A 16,801-nucleotide genomic window follows, 5' to 3' on the forward strand; every position below is an offset into this window, starting at 1 on the left:
GCTCCCAACCACCCATTCTATCTCATTAAGATTTCTTGATAGTTGATATTTTTAGAATTAGTTTTGTGTTAATTTAATTTGCAACTTGCAGCTCTACAATTGTGTGTTGAAGAAGGTGCAAAAGATGGATTAGGATCAAGGGAATCAGATATGGGGAAGCTTTTGGCTGATCAGTCATTTGTCTCATCTATTCTTGCTTCTGTATTTTTTTTTTTTAATTTTTATTTTGTGAATAGAAAATAATAATAATAATAATAATAATAATAATAATACAAAAAATGGAGAGAAATTGGTTATTTGGGATGTTTGTTGGATTTGAAGCTGCCAGGAGTTGACCCGAATGTTCCTTTAATCAAGGATTTGCTTGCTTCAATGCAAAATCAGCTTGAGGTTAGTTAAGTTAGCTCAAACTTCAAAGATTGTATTTTTATTTTTTTTAATTTAAATAAAAAATAATTTGAGATTTTATCAGTTTGAGCAGAAGAAAGAGGAGGATAAAGCACTCAAGGAAGACGACAAGTGATGTTAAATACTCTTTGTTGTTACAATGGATTTGGATTTATCGGTTTGACTTTTGGTTTGGTGTTGTTTATCAACTTTAATATTTCAAATCTAAATTTCATTCATACTGCTCTGAAAAAAAAAAAAAAATAAAAAAAAATAAAAATAAAAATCAGGTCTAAAGTCTCACCAATTACACAACATCAAATCAATTATTAAAATTTTAAAGTAAGATGAAATCATATCCTTAAGATTGTAAAACAAGACCAATTCTATATATGCCAATAAGAAAATTAAACATACATTAAAGTCGGCTTTCAGTTATGAATTAAGATATATATGATACTTGGGAATCAACTTATTGACATCTCCTTGCTGATAACCAAAACAAAATATTCAACGCAATTAATACTTTGATATTTGAGAGAAAAAATGAGAGAAAAAAATAACACTGAAATTTTATTTTCTAAAAAAATATTATCTTTATATATGTATTAGTAAGAATATGTACGAAATCGTAGTCAAATATATCAGAATTCGTAGTCAAAATATTTGAAACCATAGTCAACATAAAAAAAAATATTAATATGAAACCAAAGTCGGGGTAACGAAACAACCTAATGCGAGTTTTTGCAAAATATAAGGTAAAATTGTTAGATTTGTAAATCTCTGAAACGTATATCGTTTCTAGATAAAAAAAATATATAAATAGAAAAAAGAAAAACTTGTGTATAAATATCTGCACCTCTATCTCTAATTTAAAAGTTATCCTATTTGTAATCTCAGCTCCAAAAATTTACATTGAGTACACATAATCAAGCATATACTACTCTGGCTATCATACTGACTAATCTGTACTAGCATGTAGTTCTCAATAAGTTGGTACACATATAACAGGCACATAAGGCATCCTTCCTAGATCCTTAGCCATAAACTAGCATGCAGTTCTCATAAAGTTGGTACACATATAATAGGCACATAAGGCATCCTTCCTAGATCCTTAGTCCTAATCTAGCATGCAGTTCTCATTAAGCTGATAATCATATCATAACATGAACTTGTATGGGTAATTTGGGAGTACTTACTTGAGCGCGGCTGATTGCATGCACCACACCCTTTTCTCTTTTCAAAGTTCTTGTCTTTATAAAAATTCTTTTCGCTTTTTCTAAAACACTTTTCTTTCCTCAAAATCCTTCTTACAAAATTTGATTTTCCTTTTGAAAATTTCTATACCAATTCCTTAGTTTGAGTTAAGACACACCTGGAAGTGTGCCCGAATCCCTCAAACCAAGGCTCTGATACCAACTTGTAACGTCCCAAAAATACAGTCCAAAAATTTCGTTTTAAACCATTAGTAAAACCATAAATATACTCATCATATAAAAGTAATAAGTCATGTATCAAAGTCACATGTCAAAATATATATCAGAGTAGAAACATCCGAGGCCGAACAAATGGTGTGTGCACTACAATCTTCCCGAGCTCCTCTTCTGAAAACTAAGTACTTGAAACCAAAACTGAAAACCGTAAGCACGAAGCTTAGCGAGTCTCCCAAAACTATCACATACCATACACATATAACATGCAACTAGGAGATACAGGCCCCGCCCACACTCATGGAGATACGGGCCCTGCCCACACTCCGCTATCTCTAAGATACGGGCCTCGCCCACACTCAGTTGCTATGCCTAAACATACAAGTATCACACAGACAACATGTATAACTAATCTATCATTCGGTCATATATCATAATCAAGTACGGTTATGAGATACGGGCACCGCCCACACTCGACTAATAAGAGATACGGGCCCCGCCCACACTCGACTACTATGAGATACGGGCCCCGCCCACACTCACTAGTCATGAAAATACATACAAGCTCTAAACAAACAACAAGTATCACTAGGTATCTATGAGATACGGGCCCCTCCCACACTCAGCTACTATGAGATACGGGCCCCGCCCATGCTCAGTTACTAACATATCACACATATACGGGTCGGCCTTGGTGCCTTAGACTCGTTCCTACTAGAAGATGACTCACCTCACACTGCTAAAGTCCTACTGACAAAACCCTAACTGCTGGATGACAGATTCCCGAATTTGTCAACATCAAAATAACACTCTATTAATAATTGGGTTCCACTACATATCCATAATTAGATACTTTGAATAATTGTTACATTACCCTAAGCTTGACCTATTAAGGCCTAAGGCCCAATCCATAGGCCCAAAGTCAACTAGGAATCAAAGCCCAACATCTCATAATCATCAAGGACCCGACTATGGCCCATCGATGGCCCAATTTTCCAAATTGGGCCCAAACTCCTCATGTGGGCCTTACCCTAAGTCCATTAGATTATTCTAGTCCATTTGCTTGCTCTTGGATGGTCTATTATTATCCCAATCACCAAGGACCAATAGGAAGGCCCAACTCAAAGTCCAAGTGAAATTAGGGTTTCACATAAAATGGCAATTAGGGTTAAGTGTTTCTTTCTTAACTCTTTAAGGACTTAATCCATTAAGTCCTTTACTAGATAAATGATATGGAATAATTTGGGCTTAATACACAATCCAATCCCAATGCCCCAAAGGTGGGTCCCAATAAGTTCAAGGCCCAAATACTCAAAATTAGGGTTTTCCATCCAAACATGGCCCAATAGGCCCAAAACTAATCATTAAGTCCATTACCTTACGGTGGTGGTTATGGTTCGTTTCATTACATCTTTTACTAATTACAATTACAAGCTTTTAAATCCACAAATAAACACACACTCTAACTACTCTTACATACACACACACACACAACCACCCTAGTGGTGGCCGACGGTGACTTGTGGCGGTGACTTTCTTGATCTATCCGGCCAACAAACCCAATCATACATCACTGAAATAACACACACCCACCTCTAAGCTCGGAAAAGTAACACAGCCACCACCTGGTGGTGCTCGACAGTAACAACGATGGTCTTGGGGTGGTAGTGGCGTTTGGCAGCAACTCCCGGCAACAACCACCATGGTTGGCTGCCATGGTGGTCTTCAAGCGTTTCCAACCACCCTTTCACCCACACACTCCCATGGTGACGACGGAACACACACAAACATCACATCCTTGGCTGAAAAACAGAAACACACGTGAAATACACACATCACTGCCATCCTACGGTGGTTTGCGGCGACCGAAAAGAATATCAACAAAAAGGTGATAGCCATTAGGGCGGAGATGACGGCAGTCATGAGAGAAATGACAGAGGAACTAAAGAGGGAAAGGTTGTCATTACCGGAGAAGATAGAGATATGACAACCCCGACGTCGGCCTCGTCTCCAGCACTCGCCGGCAGCAAACAGCAGCAACGGACTCCGACGTTATTCTGTTCATTCACAACCCATGCTCCAGTCTCGGTGGTCCTCCAAGCCACACACAGTGTCCCGGTGGTAAGCGGCGACTCGATCAGATCGGAAAAACGAGGGGAAGGGGGGAAAGGGGCGACCGACTTCACACATGGCATCTGAACCTTGAGATAGGGTTAGGGTTCTCATATAGCTTATATACCTGGTGCCATAAAACATATCCCCATATTAACATAATCAATCCCTCCTTCCTTCTTTTCTTTCAAAATAAGTCCATAAGTTACCTTTTTAACCCCAGCCATTTAAAATCTCTTCAATTGAAGTCCTAATATTTACCGAATATACCCTTGCTTCTAAAATTCTTCTCAAACTAACTCTGTAATTTACTGACAACCCTTCATTATTAAAATTCTTCACAAATTAATCCGGGAATTACATTTATTAATTTATTTAAATAAACGGGGCGTTACATGATACCCTCATTTCTCATCCTCCATTACTCGACATTAACATGGAATTTGAATGTGATCGTTGAAAAAAATAGAAGTAAAGTGTTGTAATTGACATTAAAATGAAAGTTGAATGGTAGAATTGAAAAAAAAAAAATAAAAGTAAAATGCTACAATCTCTCATGACTGAAAGTTGAATACTATAATTAAAAAATAAGAAAGTAAAATGTAATAATTGAGAATAACATGAAAGTTGATTGTTAAAATTGAGAAAATATTGAAATTAAACCACTATAGCAACATTAAAATGAAACTTTAACATTATAATCAACATTAAAATGAAAGTTGAATGCTATTCTTGGAATAATATAAAAAGTTAAACATTATAAATAATGCTAATATTAAAAAAAAATTGTTAAAGAAATTATTTTTTGTTTTTACAACAAACACACAAACAAACACACACACATAGTGAAAAACTACCAAATTATAGCTTTGTACTTTCAAAGTACAATGCTATACTAAGAACAAAGAATTTTAAAAAATTTGATCAAATATGTGTATTTATTTTGAGACCATTTTTGTAATTATTTTTTCCTACCTTTTCTGTAAAAACATTATGCCACATGACTGCATCTGTCAAATATATCTGCCACAGGGACAAAATCTGTAAATATTTTATGCCAAATGGACTTTTTTGTGAAATTATAATGCTATGGGGACTGTTTCTGTTATGTATTTTTGCAACAGGGACGGTTTCTACAATGTGTTTTCTGTCGCAGGGACTATGTCTGTAAAAATTTCTGTTAAAGGGAGCATTTTGTAAAGATATTATGCAATAGGGACTATTTATGTAATGTATTTCAGCAATAGGGACTGTTTCTGTAATGTATTTCAGCAATATGGACTGTTTCTGCAATGTATTTTGTGCCAAAGGGACAATGTCTATAAAAATTTATGTTAAAGGGACCATTTTGTAAAGATATTATGCAATAGGGACTATTTCTGTAACATATTTCAGCAATAGGGACTATTTCTGCAATGTATTTTATGCCAACAGGATCATGTCTGTAATGTATTTCTGCAAAAGGGAGCATTTTGTAATAATATTATGCCATAAGGACTATTTTTGTAATGTATTTTTGCAATAGGGACTGTTTCTGCAATGTATTTTATGTCACATGGACCATTTCTGCAAATGTTTTTCAGCCACATGGACAATTTCTGATTTGTTCTTCTACAACAGGAACCATCAATTAGGATTTTTATGAATTGCTAAAATGCATTATATATAAAAAAACAACATGATGATGTGAAAGTTACAAACAGGGTCGAAAAATGACCAATCTAACACAATAACAATCTAGTTTGACAAAACAACAATACCAAAACCAAAATAACACTCTACTTATGAGATGACTTCCTAATCTCGATACAAGATGTGTTTATCCCTTGAATCAACATATGTCCCCACCTGCATAACAAAACATAAAGATCAAAAAGAAAAAATTATGATTGCTAAATGGGTAAAACACAAGAAATAGCAACATACATTGATTTATTTGTGAACTATAGCATTTTATTTTCATTATGATTACTTCTCAATTGTTTCAATTTCACGTGCCGCTTCAAGTATGGCACTCAAGGTATCTCTATTGAATTATTGTCCCTCAATCACTTCTTCAAGTTGAAATTTATCTCCCTTCAAGAATGTGTGTTGGTTTTGCTTTGTTCTCGCCATTGTTGAAATTTATCTATGATACCTCCTAAAGTGCTTGTAAAGATTCAGCTTGCCATCAGATGACTTCAGGGGCAAAGTAATTGCTAATTTCTCTTACCTGCAAACAATTTAACACCCATATTAAAGCCATTATTATTATGTAATGAGGGTGTTATAGTCATTTTGTGTTGTATCAAATGAAAGCAATCATTATGCTTTTCTTTCTCTCTCTCTTTCACACATTAAATTAGTTTACAAAACAAAGAAAAATTTGTTTACATTTCCCTCATTAAATCCCCAGATTAAGTTAAGAATTGGTAACCATTCAACGTGTACAAACATTTACAATTGCAGATTACACTAAAATTGACCACAAATCGTGGACTGTGGCAAAATATATTAAGTGAAAACTAAAGTTTAGGTTTTCTTCATACCTCAAGCCCTCAAGCAAATAAGATGACCAACCACATACTATTCGAAATCCATCTACTTTCCAGAAATTCTATTCAAATACAACCATTAGGATTATCATATTCACACAGTTAATTTACTAATAGCTATTTAGAGTGGCTTGCGCCTACAAACACCAAATGTTCCCTGAATTTTCATGTTTCACGTATATCTAAAGAAGAGGATATAGGTCAATAGATATATAAAATCCCTAATTTAGAATCCAATCAACACATACAAAATTAAACATAAATTTGATACCTACTTGTACTTGAAATCGAGGCTTGATGCACACATATACTAGAAATTGAGGTTTGAGGCTTCAATTGGTGGCCACCGGTGATAACAGGAGGGGGAATGTGTGGGCGACGATGCATCTGTCGTGAACGAGTTGATGGTTAAGCTAGGTATCAATCGGTGGTGGTAACCAGTAGAGGGATAAGAGAGAAGAATGTGAGGGAGACCGAAAGATGGGGGGAGGGGGGGGGGAGACGGAACTCGTTTCGTTGGCGGAGGAGAGAGGTTGAATCGACCATGGGTACTGGCAACGATTCTACCAAAAAAAACTAATAGATATTGATTTGGATATAATATGCAAAGCATATTTTGGTAAATTTATATATATTTAACATTTTAACTATATATTTTTCATATTAAATTTATTTATACCTCATTAAATTATAGGATTGGATATAAATGAGAGTTAAATAGGTTAAAAAGGATATATAGGTAATTATGAATTTTGGAAGGATATAGACGTAATATCTAATGTTTGCAAGGATATATATGAAATTATCTCTATTTTTTATATAAAAACACAAATACAAAAAGTAAACAAATAAATACATTATGTGTAGCACATTAAGAACGTTAGATTGAAGTACATTATTTGTAAAGTACAAGGACCATTTATATAACTTTATCTTTTTAATTCTTAAGCCGTGAGAATCAAGCAAAAATTTCCCTAGTGTCGTCACGTGAAAACCCCTAAAATCATTTCATCCCCCAAAACGTTACATTTGCCAGGGTTTATTACAGGGGTTTATTTCAATACGCAATCTCTATAAAAATCTACAGATTTCGGAGAGATTGAGGTGGAGAAAGATGGTGGAAGCTCTTGACCTTTTTCTGAAGATCGGGTTAGATAAGCGCACTGCAGAGAACACCATCGCCAACAATAAAGTCACTACGAACCTCGTCGCTGTGATTAACGAGGTATGGTTTATACTGATACTCAAAAGGCTGCATGCAATTGCATCATGAACAACTTATTTTGGTGTATGCGCGTGATTGGTCTGAAGTAGATTCAAGGAGTTTTGATTCTTTCCTTCGGGAATCTGGATTGCGGCTGTGTATCATAATCGAGCTGTTGCTATTAACAGTTACATCAAGTATTTCTGGAGAGATTTATAGAGATGTTTTTATTAAAAGAACATGATTCTGTCTTCCGAGTTCCCATATGAAACAAATTGCAAACAACTTTACAGTGAAAAGCATTTTTTTTGTAGTGAAAATTTATCCCATTATGTTGTTCCTGCCAGAATAACATCTTTACTGAGAAAAAAAGAGGACAAAACATGGTTTTCGACTTGTTTTTCGCACACAGATTGTTTTTACAAGGATTTGACTACATTTTCGATCTTGTTTAGGCTCATGAGAGTCAAATTGTATCTTTTTCTCAGGTGCTTAAGAGAGTAGTTACACTTCTAAAGCAGCCTCTCTTACTTTCAGTTTAATTGTTGTCACAAGACTATCACTTCAGCTTCATATTTCTCATAAACTTGTTTGGATATGTTATATGTAATTATGTATACATACCCCTCTTCATATTCAAATATTCAATGCTGTCTCTGCAGGCAGCTGTTACTGATGGATGTGAACGTTCTACAGGCAATCTTCTCTATACGGTAAATCTCTTGACATAATGTTTGTCTTTCATCTTTAACATGAACATGTTGATATGCAAATTTCTAGTTTGAATTTCACTTCTACAAGCCACCAGATTTAGATTTTCTATTAAAAAAAAGGCATATGAAGTTTGGAGTATCATACCAATGATTGCTTCTGCATAACAGGTTGCTACAAAATTTCCAGCCAATGCCCTTGTTCATCGTCCCAAGTTGCTGGAATACATTGTTTCTTCTAAGGTCTGAAAGATTCCTTTTCACATCAGTCTCTTCATATATGTTTAAATTTCCAGTAAACTGCTAGAAGAAATACTAAAAATCTAAAATATATTCCCATCATTCAGATAAAGACTCCAGCCCAAGTAGAAGCTGCATTTGCATTTCTTACAGTCACTGGTTCAGAGGATCTTGATATTAATAAATTCGAGGAAGCTTGTGGAGTAGGTGTGAAACTTCAAACTATTGCTATTGTTTTCCAAATAATTGAAAGTATATTATGCTAAGATCTTTAATTCTTGTGAAGTAATATAATTGAAATACTTATTTGGTAACAGGGGTTGAGGTCTCTCTTGAAGATATAGAAAACACAGTTAATGAAATCTTTGAAGAGAAAAAGAGTGCAATTTTGGAGCAAAGGTATCGAACAAATGGTAAGTTTCAGTTTTCTTATATTTCCTTAATATTTATTGGATTTGAGTCTGATGTGTCATTTGATGATTGGTTTCAGTTGGTGATCTGTTTGCTCATGTCAGAAAGAAGCAGCCTTGGGCAGATCCAAAGATTGTTAAGGTAAATAAGTTAAATAAGTTAAATAAGTTAAATAACTCACTTTTCTTGTTTTACCTATCTTTTTTTTATCAAAAATTGATTAGTATCTTTCATGTTTCTTTCACCAGAGTCTTATAGATTCAAAGCTATATGCTTTACTTGGTGAAAAAACTGCAGCAGATAACGAGAAGCCTGTAAAAAAGAAGAAAGAGAAGCCTGTTAAAGTAGAGGTCAAAAATACCCCTGAAGAAGCTCCTCTCCAGACACCATCTGAAGAAGAACTCAATCCTTATTTAATATTCCCTTCACCTGAAGAGAATTATAAGGTTATCTTTACTTTATATTGACTCATGGCTTTCTTCTATAAATCTTTATTACTCTTTTTGGCAAGTTTTTCAATTTCTTTAAGATTGTGTATATGTAACAGGTGCATACAGAAGTATTCTTCAGTGATAATAGACCTGTGCTCAGAGCATGCAATTCAAAAGCATTATTAGAGAAACATTTAAAGGCAACAGGAGGAAAAGTTCTTACCCGATTTCCACCAGAACCCAATGGATACCTTCATATAGGTCATGCAAAGGTATGTTTCTATTTATAGTAATATCCTACAAAATTCATTAGATTAAAGATATTTAATTATAGGGTATGATTTTCAGGCTATGTTTGTTGACTTTGGTCTTGCAAAAGAAAGAGATGGAGGATGCTACTTGAGATATGATGACACAAATCCTGAAGCTGAGAAAAAAGAATACATTGATCATATTGAAGAAATTGTAGGGTGGATGGGGTGGAAACCTTTCAAGGTAAGAAAAAAATTATAAAATAATATAAATCTGTGATTTTAGTAAAGTATGTTGTTGGTTTTTCCCCTAAAGGGTATTCTTGGAATTTAAAATTTTCAGATCACATACACCAGTGATTACTTTCAAGAACTGTATGATTTAGCAGTGGAGCTCATACGTAGGGGCCACGCTTACGTGGATCACCAGGTTTATTATTAAATTAATATTTTATTGTTTAAATGGTTTCAATATACTTCAACTGATTATATTCATATTTTATTTAATAATAGAGTGGTGATGAAATAAAAGAGTACAGAGAAAAAAAGATGAATAGCCCATGGAGAGATAGGCCCATTTCAGAATCACTTAAACTCTTTAATGATATGAAATGTGGATTAATTGAAGAAGGAAAAGCTACACTTAGAATGAAACAAGATATGCAGAGTGACAATTTCAACATGTATGACCTCATTGCATATCGAATCAAGGCAAGTATTTTTTTTTTAAAAAAAAAACTATAAGTAGCTTATATTTAGTTTTTGGTATTAATTGATTTTTTTTTTCAGTTTACACCTCATCCACATGCGGGAGACAAGTGGTGTATTTACCCAAGTTATGATTATGCACATTGCATTGTGGATTCCCTTGAAAATATCACACATTCGGTATTTATTTATTTATTTTTGTATTTGTGTTTTTATATTAAAAAAATAAAACATTTACTTTTTTTTTGTAGCTTTGTACGCTTGAATTTGAGACACGTCGCGCATCATACTACTGGTTGCTAGACGCCCTAAGCCTTTACCAGCCTTACGTATGGGAATATTCACGTTTGAATATAACCAACACAGTAATGTCAAAACGCAAGGTAAGTCAAAGTCAAAGTCAAAGTCAAAGTCAAAAGTCAAACTTACAGTTTTTTTTGGTAGTTGAATCGGCTTGTGACTGAGAAGTATGTTGATGGATGGGACGACCCTCGGTTGATGACACTGGCTGGATTGAGGCGCAGAGGTGTGACTTCAACTGCAATAAATGGTTTTGTTAGAGGAATTGGGATAACAAGAAGGTAGTAATCTGTAACTTTTTTATTTTTTATTTTTCTTTTTACTATAATAATTAATAGCGTTGTACTTGTGGTTTTTTTTAGTGATGGTAGTATGATACGGTTGGAACGCCTCGAGTATCATGTGCGTGAAGAGTTAAATAAAACAGCTTCGCGTACAATGGTTGTGCTGCATCCACTAAAGGTACACTAAATTACATTTTTCACCCCAAAAAGTTTTCTTTTAAATTTTTGGTCCATGTTTTAGGTTCTGGTGACATTTTGGACCCTGTTCCTATTTTTGGTCTCTGATTACAGCTGATTTTTCCAATTTTGGTCCTAAAATATAGTCATTTCACTTGGAATAGGGACCAAAAACGTTATGAGAACCTCAAATAAGGACCAAAATTGCCGAAGAAAACTTTTGGGTTACTTAGGGACCAAAAATGTAATTTACTCTAATATCAGAGGTACATTTTTGGTCACCAAAAGTTTTCATCTTACATTTTAGGTCTTTATTTGAGGTTTTTGGATTTGTTCCAAGTAAATTGACTATTTTGGGTCTGAGTATGGCTCATTTCATTTTATCTCTTTCAAAAAAAATTTGTCATTTTACTTGAAACAAGGATAAAAAAACGTTAGAAAACCTCAAAGCAGGACCAAAAGTGCAAGAAAAATCTTTTGAGGGACTAAAAATGAAAAAATCACCAAAAATGTGATTTTATGTTAATAATTCTGTTTTTGAATTTGAATGTTTATAGGTTGTTATTACGAATCTTGAGGGCAGTTTAGTAACAGACCTTGATGCAAAGAAGTGGCCAGATGCACCAGGGGATGATCCATCTTCTTACTACAAGGTTGACATTTTATTTTATTAATATTTTCTGTTTTTTTAGATTTTTTATATAAATTTTTTTTATTTCTTGACAGGTACCCTTTTCGAAAATTGTTTATATCGAGCAATCCGACTTTAGAATGAAGGATTCAAAAGACTATTATGGGCTTGCTCCTGGAAAGACTGTCCTACTCAGGTCTTGCTATAATTTTCATTACTTTGATGGAATGGAATCTCAATTCCATTCCCTTGTTCAATTACTTACCATATTATATACCAAATTCTCTAATCAAACAATATCTTTTCATTCAGATATGCTTTTCCTATCAAGTGTACAGAAGTAATACTTTCTCAAGACAAAAAGACTGTTGTTGAAGTACACGTTGAATATGATCCAGACAAAAAGACAAAACCAAAGGCAACCAAGCTTTTTAATTTTTATAAACTTGTTTTCTTTCTTTCTTTCATGGTATTATTTTTTTTAATAAACTTTTTTGTTTTTATATATACGCACAGGGTGTTCTTCATTGGGTTGCAGAGCCTTCTCCTGGAGTTGATCCATTAAAAGTGGAAGTCAGACTTTTTGACAAACTCTTTCTTTCTGAGGTTTGTCATTTTTATTTACTTATAATAATAATAGTAAAAATAAATTTCTCCATCCAAATAATTTAATTTAATCATTTTTTCTATATAATAAATAAATACAGAATCCTGGAGAACTTGACAAGTGGCTTGATGATTTAAACCCGGATTCCAAAGTGGTGATACCATGTGCATATGCTGTACCATCTCTCAAACATGCAGAAGTAGAGGACAAATTTCAGTTTGAAAGACTTGGTAAAATTATATAAAAAATTATAAATCTTTTTTTTTTTTGAATAAATATTAATTTGTTGAAAATTATTAGGTTATTTTGTGGCTGATAAGGATTCGACACCAGAAAAGCTCATTTTTAACCGGACTGTCACATTGCGTGACAGCTATGGAAAAGCCTGGAAGTAGTTACACAGGTAAATTTATAAAAAATAGTTTTTGTGTCTACATACATACGATGCATTTTTCAATTTTGATTTGAAAAAGAAAAATGAATTTTTTTTTTGTTATTTTGAATTTTATTTTTTTTAATGAAAACATCTAGGGTTTAAACTTGAAAGTGAGTGTAATGTAATGTAACTGTTTGATGCTTATGTTTGAAATGGTGTATTGTTAGTTACCTGTTTTTACTAAATTAATAGTGATCGATGTGTGAGGTGTATCCACTTCTCTATAAAGAACTTGTAAGATTCATAAAATTTTGAATCATGGTATTTTGGAAGCTAGCTTATAAAAGTGAAAGCTAGTTAATAAGCTAAGATTAGTTGTTTTTTTTGGTTTTACCAAACAGTAAATTTCAATAAGCTAGCTTATTTTTGCCAAAATAGGCCTAAAACCACAACTTTGCAAGTAATCAACAAATCGCATTTTATATATTTATATTTCTTAAAAACCATAGTTCAAACTTACATGTGTAGAGTTATTTCAAACCCTAAACGAACCAACTCATGACTCGAAATTGGTTTGACTTGGTTCAAAAATTATGAGTCAACCCAACTCGAGACTCAGATGAGTCAAATAATTTATGAATAGTCTTGTTGTCAATTGGGTAATAACTAATAATTTTACTTTTAGCCCAGAGGCGGCAGGATATGTTAGGTTGGAGGAAACAAACAATCATTTAAGAAAAAACAAATCATTTCACCCACGGTCGACTTCTTCACTTCTCTTCGTTTTTTCATGACTACAAGACATTGAAATGCTTGTATCTTTAAAATAAGTATGTGGGTAGTGGTAAAGTGTGACGTGTAGGTACTGGGCATAGGGGGACTTGAAATTGATAAAAAGTAAAATAAGACAATAAAGTTTGGTATTATTCATATTTCTCGACACATATAACATTTAATTTAGGGAAAAATAAAGAAAAGTCCAACCAATTATATATATATATATATATATATATATATATATATATATATATATATATTATTTTTATATTCAAAAAGCCCTTATATTAATAGTTACCATTCGAAAAAGACCAAAATACGGGATTTTAAGAGAAATTGACAACTAAAAATCTTACGTCGCTTACATTTTTGTTTATCAATATGACATTGATTTTAATTGGGATAAAAAAATTAGTTAAGGAGGGAAAAATCAACCATATAGAGAATACAATCAAGTGAAAGTAATCGAAATGTATTTCGATTTGACATGTTTTTGCATATAATCGAAGAAGTATAAGAGATATGTATATCATATCATATTTTTAGCTGATCGTTTCTCTTCAAAATCTACAATTTGGTTTTATTTGAAATGTAAATAACAATATAAGGGTTTTTCTGAACTTAAAAATAATATAAAAGTTTTTCTGCATATACATGTATAATTGATTGGACTTTTCTGCATTTTTCCCTTTATATTATTAAAGATTAAATTATAGTTTTGGTCCTCTTAGTTTGGTCAGACTTTTTTTTAGTCCAAGATTTGAAAATTGAAAAAAAACATATCACTGTGGTTTCCAAATCTTGCAAAGATCTTTGATCCATATAGAAAAACTATATTTCCTTTTCTAGTTACTTTTTCCTTTTACCTTTCACTCATTTATGCTCGCCCCACCCACCACATCACAACCATCATTTGCAACTCTCTCCTTCACAACTATCACAGGTGGTAGATGGATTTCAATAACTGTGATATTGTGGTGAACGAAATTGTTTCACCATTGTCACTTATGTTGCTTCTATCGAGTCGGAGTCGGATGCCAAGGCCCAAGAAGGTACCACTAGTCTATAAGGAAGTTAGGACAACACTAGTCTATAATTTGATGACAACATTTGTCGATGATGGAGACAAAGTACCACCTTTCCTCTTCATATCCCTCTATAGGTTAGGGTATTAAGACTGTTGTTCACATACACCATCGATTTTATTGCCTTTAAAGGTGGAAATGGATTTCAAAATCACGTAAATTGATTTTTGCATCCACATCGATTTGTCAACTGACCTACACCTTTAAAGGTGCAAATCAATTTTAAAATCACCTAAATATTCTTTTTTATTTCATTTGATTTGGTTTTTGATAGGGTTAGGATAATGCTAATCCACCATAGGAACATTATCATAGTACATCATCCGTTCATGATTAGTGAAATATAGCATGAAACATATTGATTTAGTTTAGAGTGATAAAGTGTATGAGATTTGTTCCAAGTGTTCTTGTTTTGGTGTCCATTTTGAGATGAAAGTTTCGAAGATTCTTCGGACTTCATGATTAATGCCTCTTGTGATTTTTTAGGGTTTTCCAAAAACAAAAGTTCGGTTATAGATCTTATTAGATTGGATTTGAAGATTGATAATTTTTAGAAAAACATGAAATTCATATACAGGAGAAAGACATAGAGGTAACATATGTTGAATCGGTTAAGGAGGATTCAATTCAATTTGAGAAAAAAAGATCTTAGAATGTTTGTTTGTATGTGTATATTCGATCTTGAGGTAGGTATAGAACTATACATAGATAAATAAAGGAATTTCTCCTTAATAGTTGCTTGATATGGAGAGAGATGGTGGTATGGGAGGGGTGGGTGTCTGTTTTATTCTTTGTTGCAAGTGTGTTGAGAGAGAGAGAGAGAGAGATTAAGTACTAAATGAGTTAAGTATTAGATGATTAATAGAAGATCTATTGATGAGATAAAGAGAATAGATTGTCCACGGGACAAGTGTTATGTGACGAGTCACATAACAAAGATAAAGATGTATAGATAGAGGTTCCTTTTGGGACAAGAGATAGAGGTTCCTACAGGGACAAAAGTATGATTCCTTTGGGAATAAGAGTATGGTTCCTACGGGGACAAGAGTAAGATTCCTTCGGGAATAAGAGTATGGTAAGAGAAGATAGAGAAAAGGTTCCATGAATGGAAAAAGGCAAGAAAGTTCTTTGTAAGAACTTAGAGATAATCCGTGAGCGATTAAGAGCATGGAATCAGTGAGGGATTCAAGATAAGAAGAAAAGATTAAGGATTTGTGAGGGATCATAAGAGAGAAAGGGAGAGAGAAGTAAGACTGAAATAGAATACCCAGTAGAGCTAGTGAGATGTTGGTTCCTTCAAAAGATACAGAAGATTAGAGTATGAGATGTGAATGTTGGGTCTAGATGAGAACATAATGATGAGGCATTTAGAGATGAGAATAGAGAAGAGAAAGAGTAAAGAAGAGATAGAGCAGAAAAGAGATAAAATAAATAATAAAGTAAGAGACAAAGTAGATACAGAGATAGAGTATGAGTAGAAAGAGTACGAGAAGAGCCTTAGAAGAGGCTAAGAGAAAAATATGGGAAACATAGTAGACGAAAGAGAAAGAGATAGATGAGATGGGAAAGATTTGAAGTAAAGATTAGAGAAAAGATAGAAGAAAAACTCACCAGACATATTGTGTCTGATATTACCGAGATTTGTGTTTTGCAGGTGTAGGCAGTGTTGTAAAACTCGCCGAGTTGGCCGATTTCTCCTCCGAGTACTCGCTACTCGTCCCCTTACCGAGGCGAGTTACAAAATCCTGAGTACTCCCCGATCAGCCCTTTACTGAACTAAGCAATGTTGTAAGACTCGGTCAACTCGGTGATTAATATGTATAATATACTTAATGACTTATTATTTAAAACACACACATGTGATTATTACTACATACATATCTTAAATTTTCAGTAATTATTCATGAAGTGAGACTGTTATGTGTTTTTCAGTTTTGGTGTATTCAAATGTATCTAATTTTGTTATATATTTCAATCAACTTAGGATATTAACTTATAATTTTGAAATATATAATTTCCATAAAAATATTTCTACATGAATTACCGAATCTGAGTACTCCCGATGTAACGCCTGGTTTCTCGGTACACAATTAATTTGATTATTTCTTTATTTTGAAAGAAGGACCTGACGAGTTTGTAGCCCTAA

At 33.4% G+C, this 16,801-nt stretch overlaps 1 protein-coding gene and 1 long non-coding RNA gene across 2 annotated transcripts; both read left to right on the plus strand.

The window, feature by feature from the left end:
* Nucleotides 1–109: 109 nt before the first annotated feature.
* LOC145008603 (uncharacterized) lies at nucleotides 110–621 on the plus strand. The gene is made up of 3 exons (XR_013663564.1): nucleotides 110–201; nucleotides 322–390; nucleotides 473–621. It is a non-coding gene; the product is annotated as an uncharacterized LOC145008603 (long non-coding RNA).
* Nucleotides 622–7,438: 6,817 nt separating this feature from the next.
* LOC145011386 (glutamine--tRNA ligase-like) lies at nucleotides 7,439–13,038 on the plus strand. The gene is made up of 21 exons (XM_078970096.1): nucleotides 7,439–7,688; nucleotides 8,330–8,380; nucleotides 8,549–8,620; nucleotides 8,725–8,824; nucleotides 8,935–9,030; nucleotides 9,108–9,169; nucleotides 9,277–9,474; nucleotides 9,576–9,731; nucleotides 9,808–9,954; nucleotides 10,054–10,140; nucleotides 10,224–10,421; nucleotides 10,500–10,598; nucleotides 10,670–10,801; nucleotides 10,863–10,999; nucleotides 11,081–11,180; nucleotides 11,737–11,832; nucleotides 11,906–12,006; nucleotides 12,123–12,228; nucleotides 12,327–12,416; nucleotides 12,518–12,647; nucleotides 12,718–13,038. Exons 1-21 carry the CDS (start codon nucleotides 7,578–7,580, stop codon nucleotides 12,810–12,812), a joined length of 2,364 nt encoding a protein of 787 aa, XP_078826222.1. The 5' UTR covers nucleotides 7,439–7,577; the 3' UTR covers nucleotides 12,813–13,038.
* The last annotated feature ends 3,763 nt before the right edge of the window (nucleotides 13,039–16,801 follow it).

Source organism: Lactuca saligna, chromosome 8 (assembly GCF_052625555.1).
Source record: "Lactuca saligna cultivar CGN05327 chromosome 8, ASM5262555v1, whole genome shotgun sequence".
In the NCBI taxonomy this organism is placed as follows: domain Eukaryota; kingdom Viridiplantae; phylum Streptophyta; class Magnoliopsida; order Asterales; family Asteraceae; genus Lactuca; species Lactuca saligna.

What these genes read in the sequence shown, in the direction of transcription:
- LOC145011386 (XM_078970096.1), top strand. Translation starts at nt 7,578, where the DNA reads ATGGTGGAAGCTCTTGACCTTTTTCTGAAGATCGGGTTAGATAAGCGC. An exon ending in GGAAAGACTGTCCTACTCAG is followed by an intron (nt 12,007 to 12,122) that starts GTCTTGCTATAA and finishes CTTTTCATTCAG; the next exon opens with ATATGCTTTTCCTATCAAGT. An exon ending in ATTTCAGTTTGAAAGACTTG is followed by an intron (nt 12,648 to 12,717) that starts GTAAAATTATAT and finishes GAAAATTATTAG; the next exon opens with GTTATTTTGTGGCTGATAAG.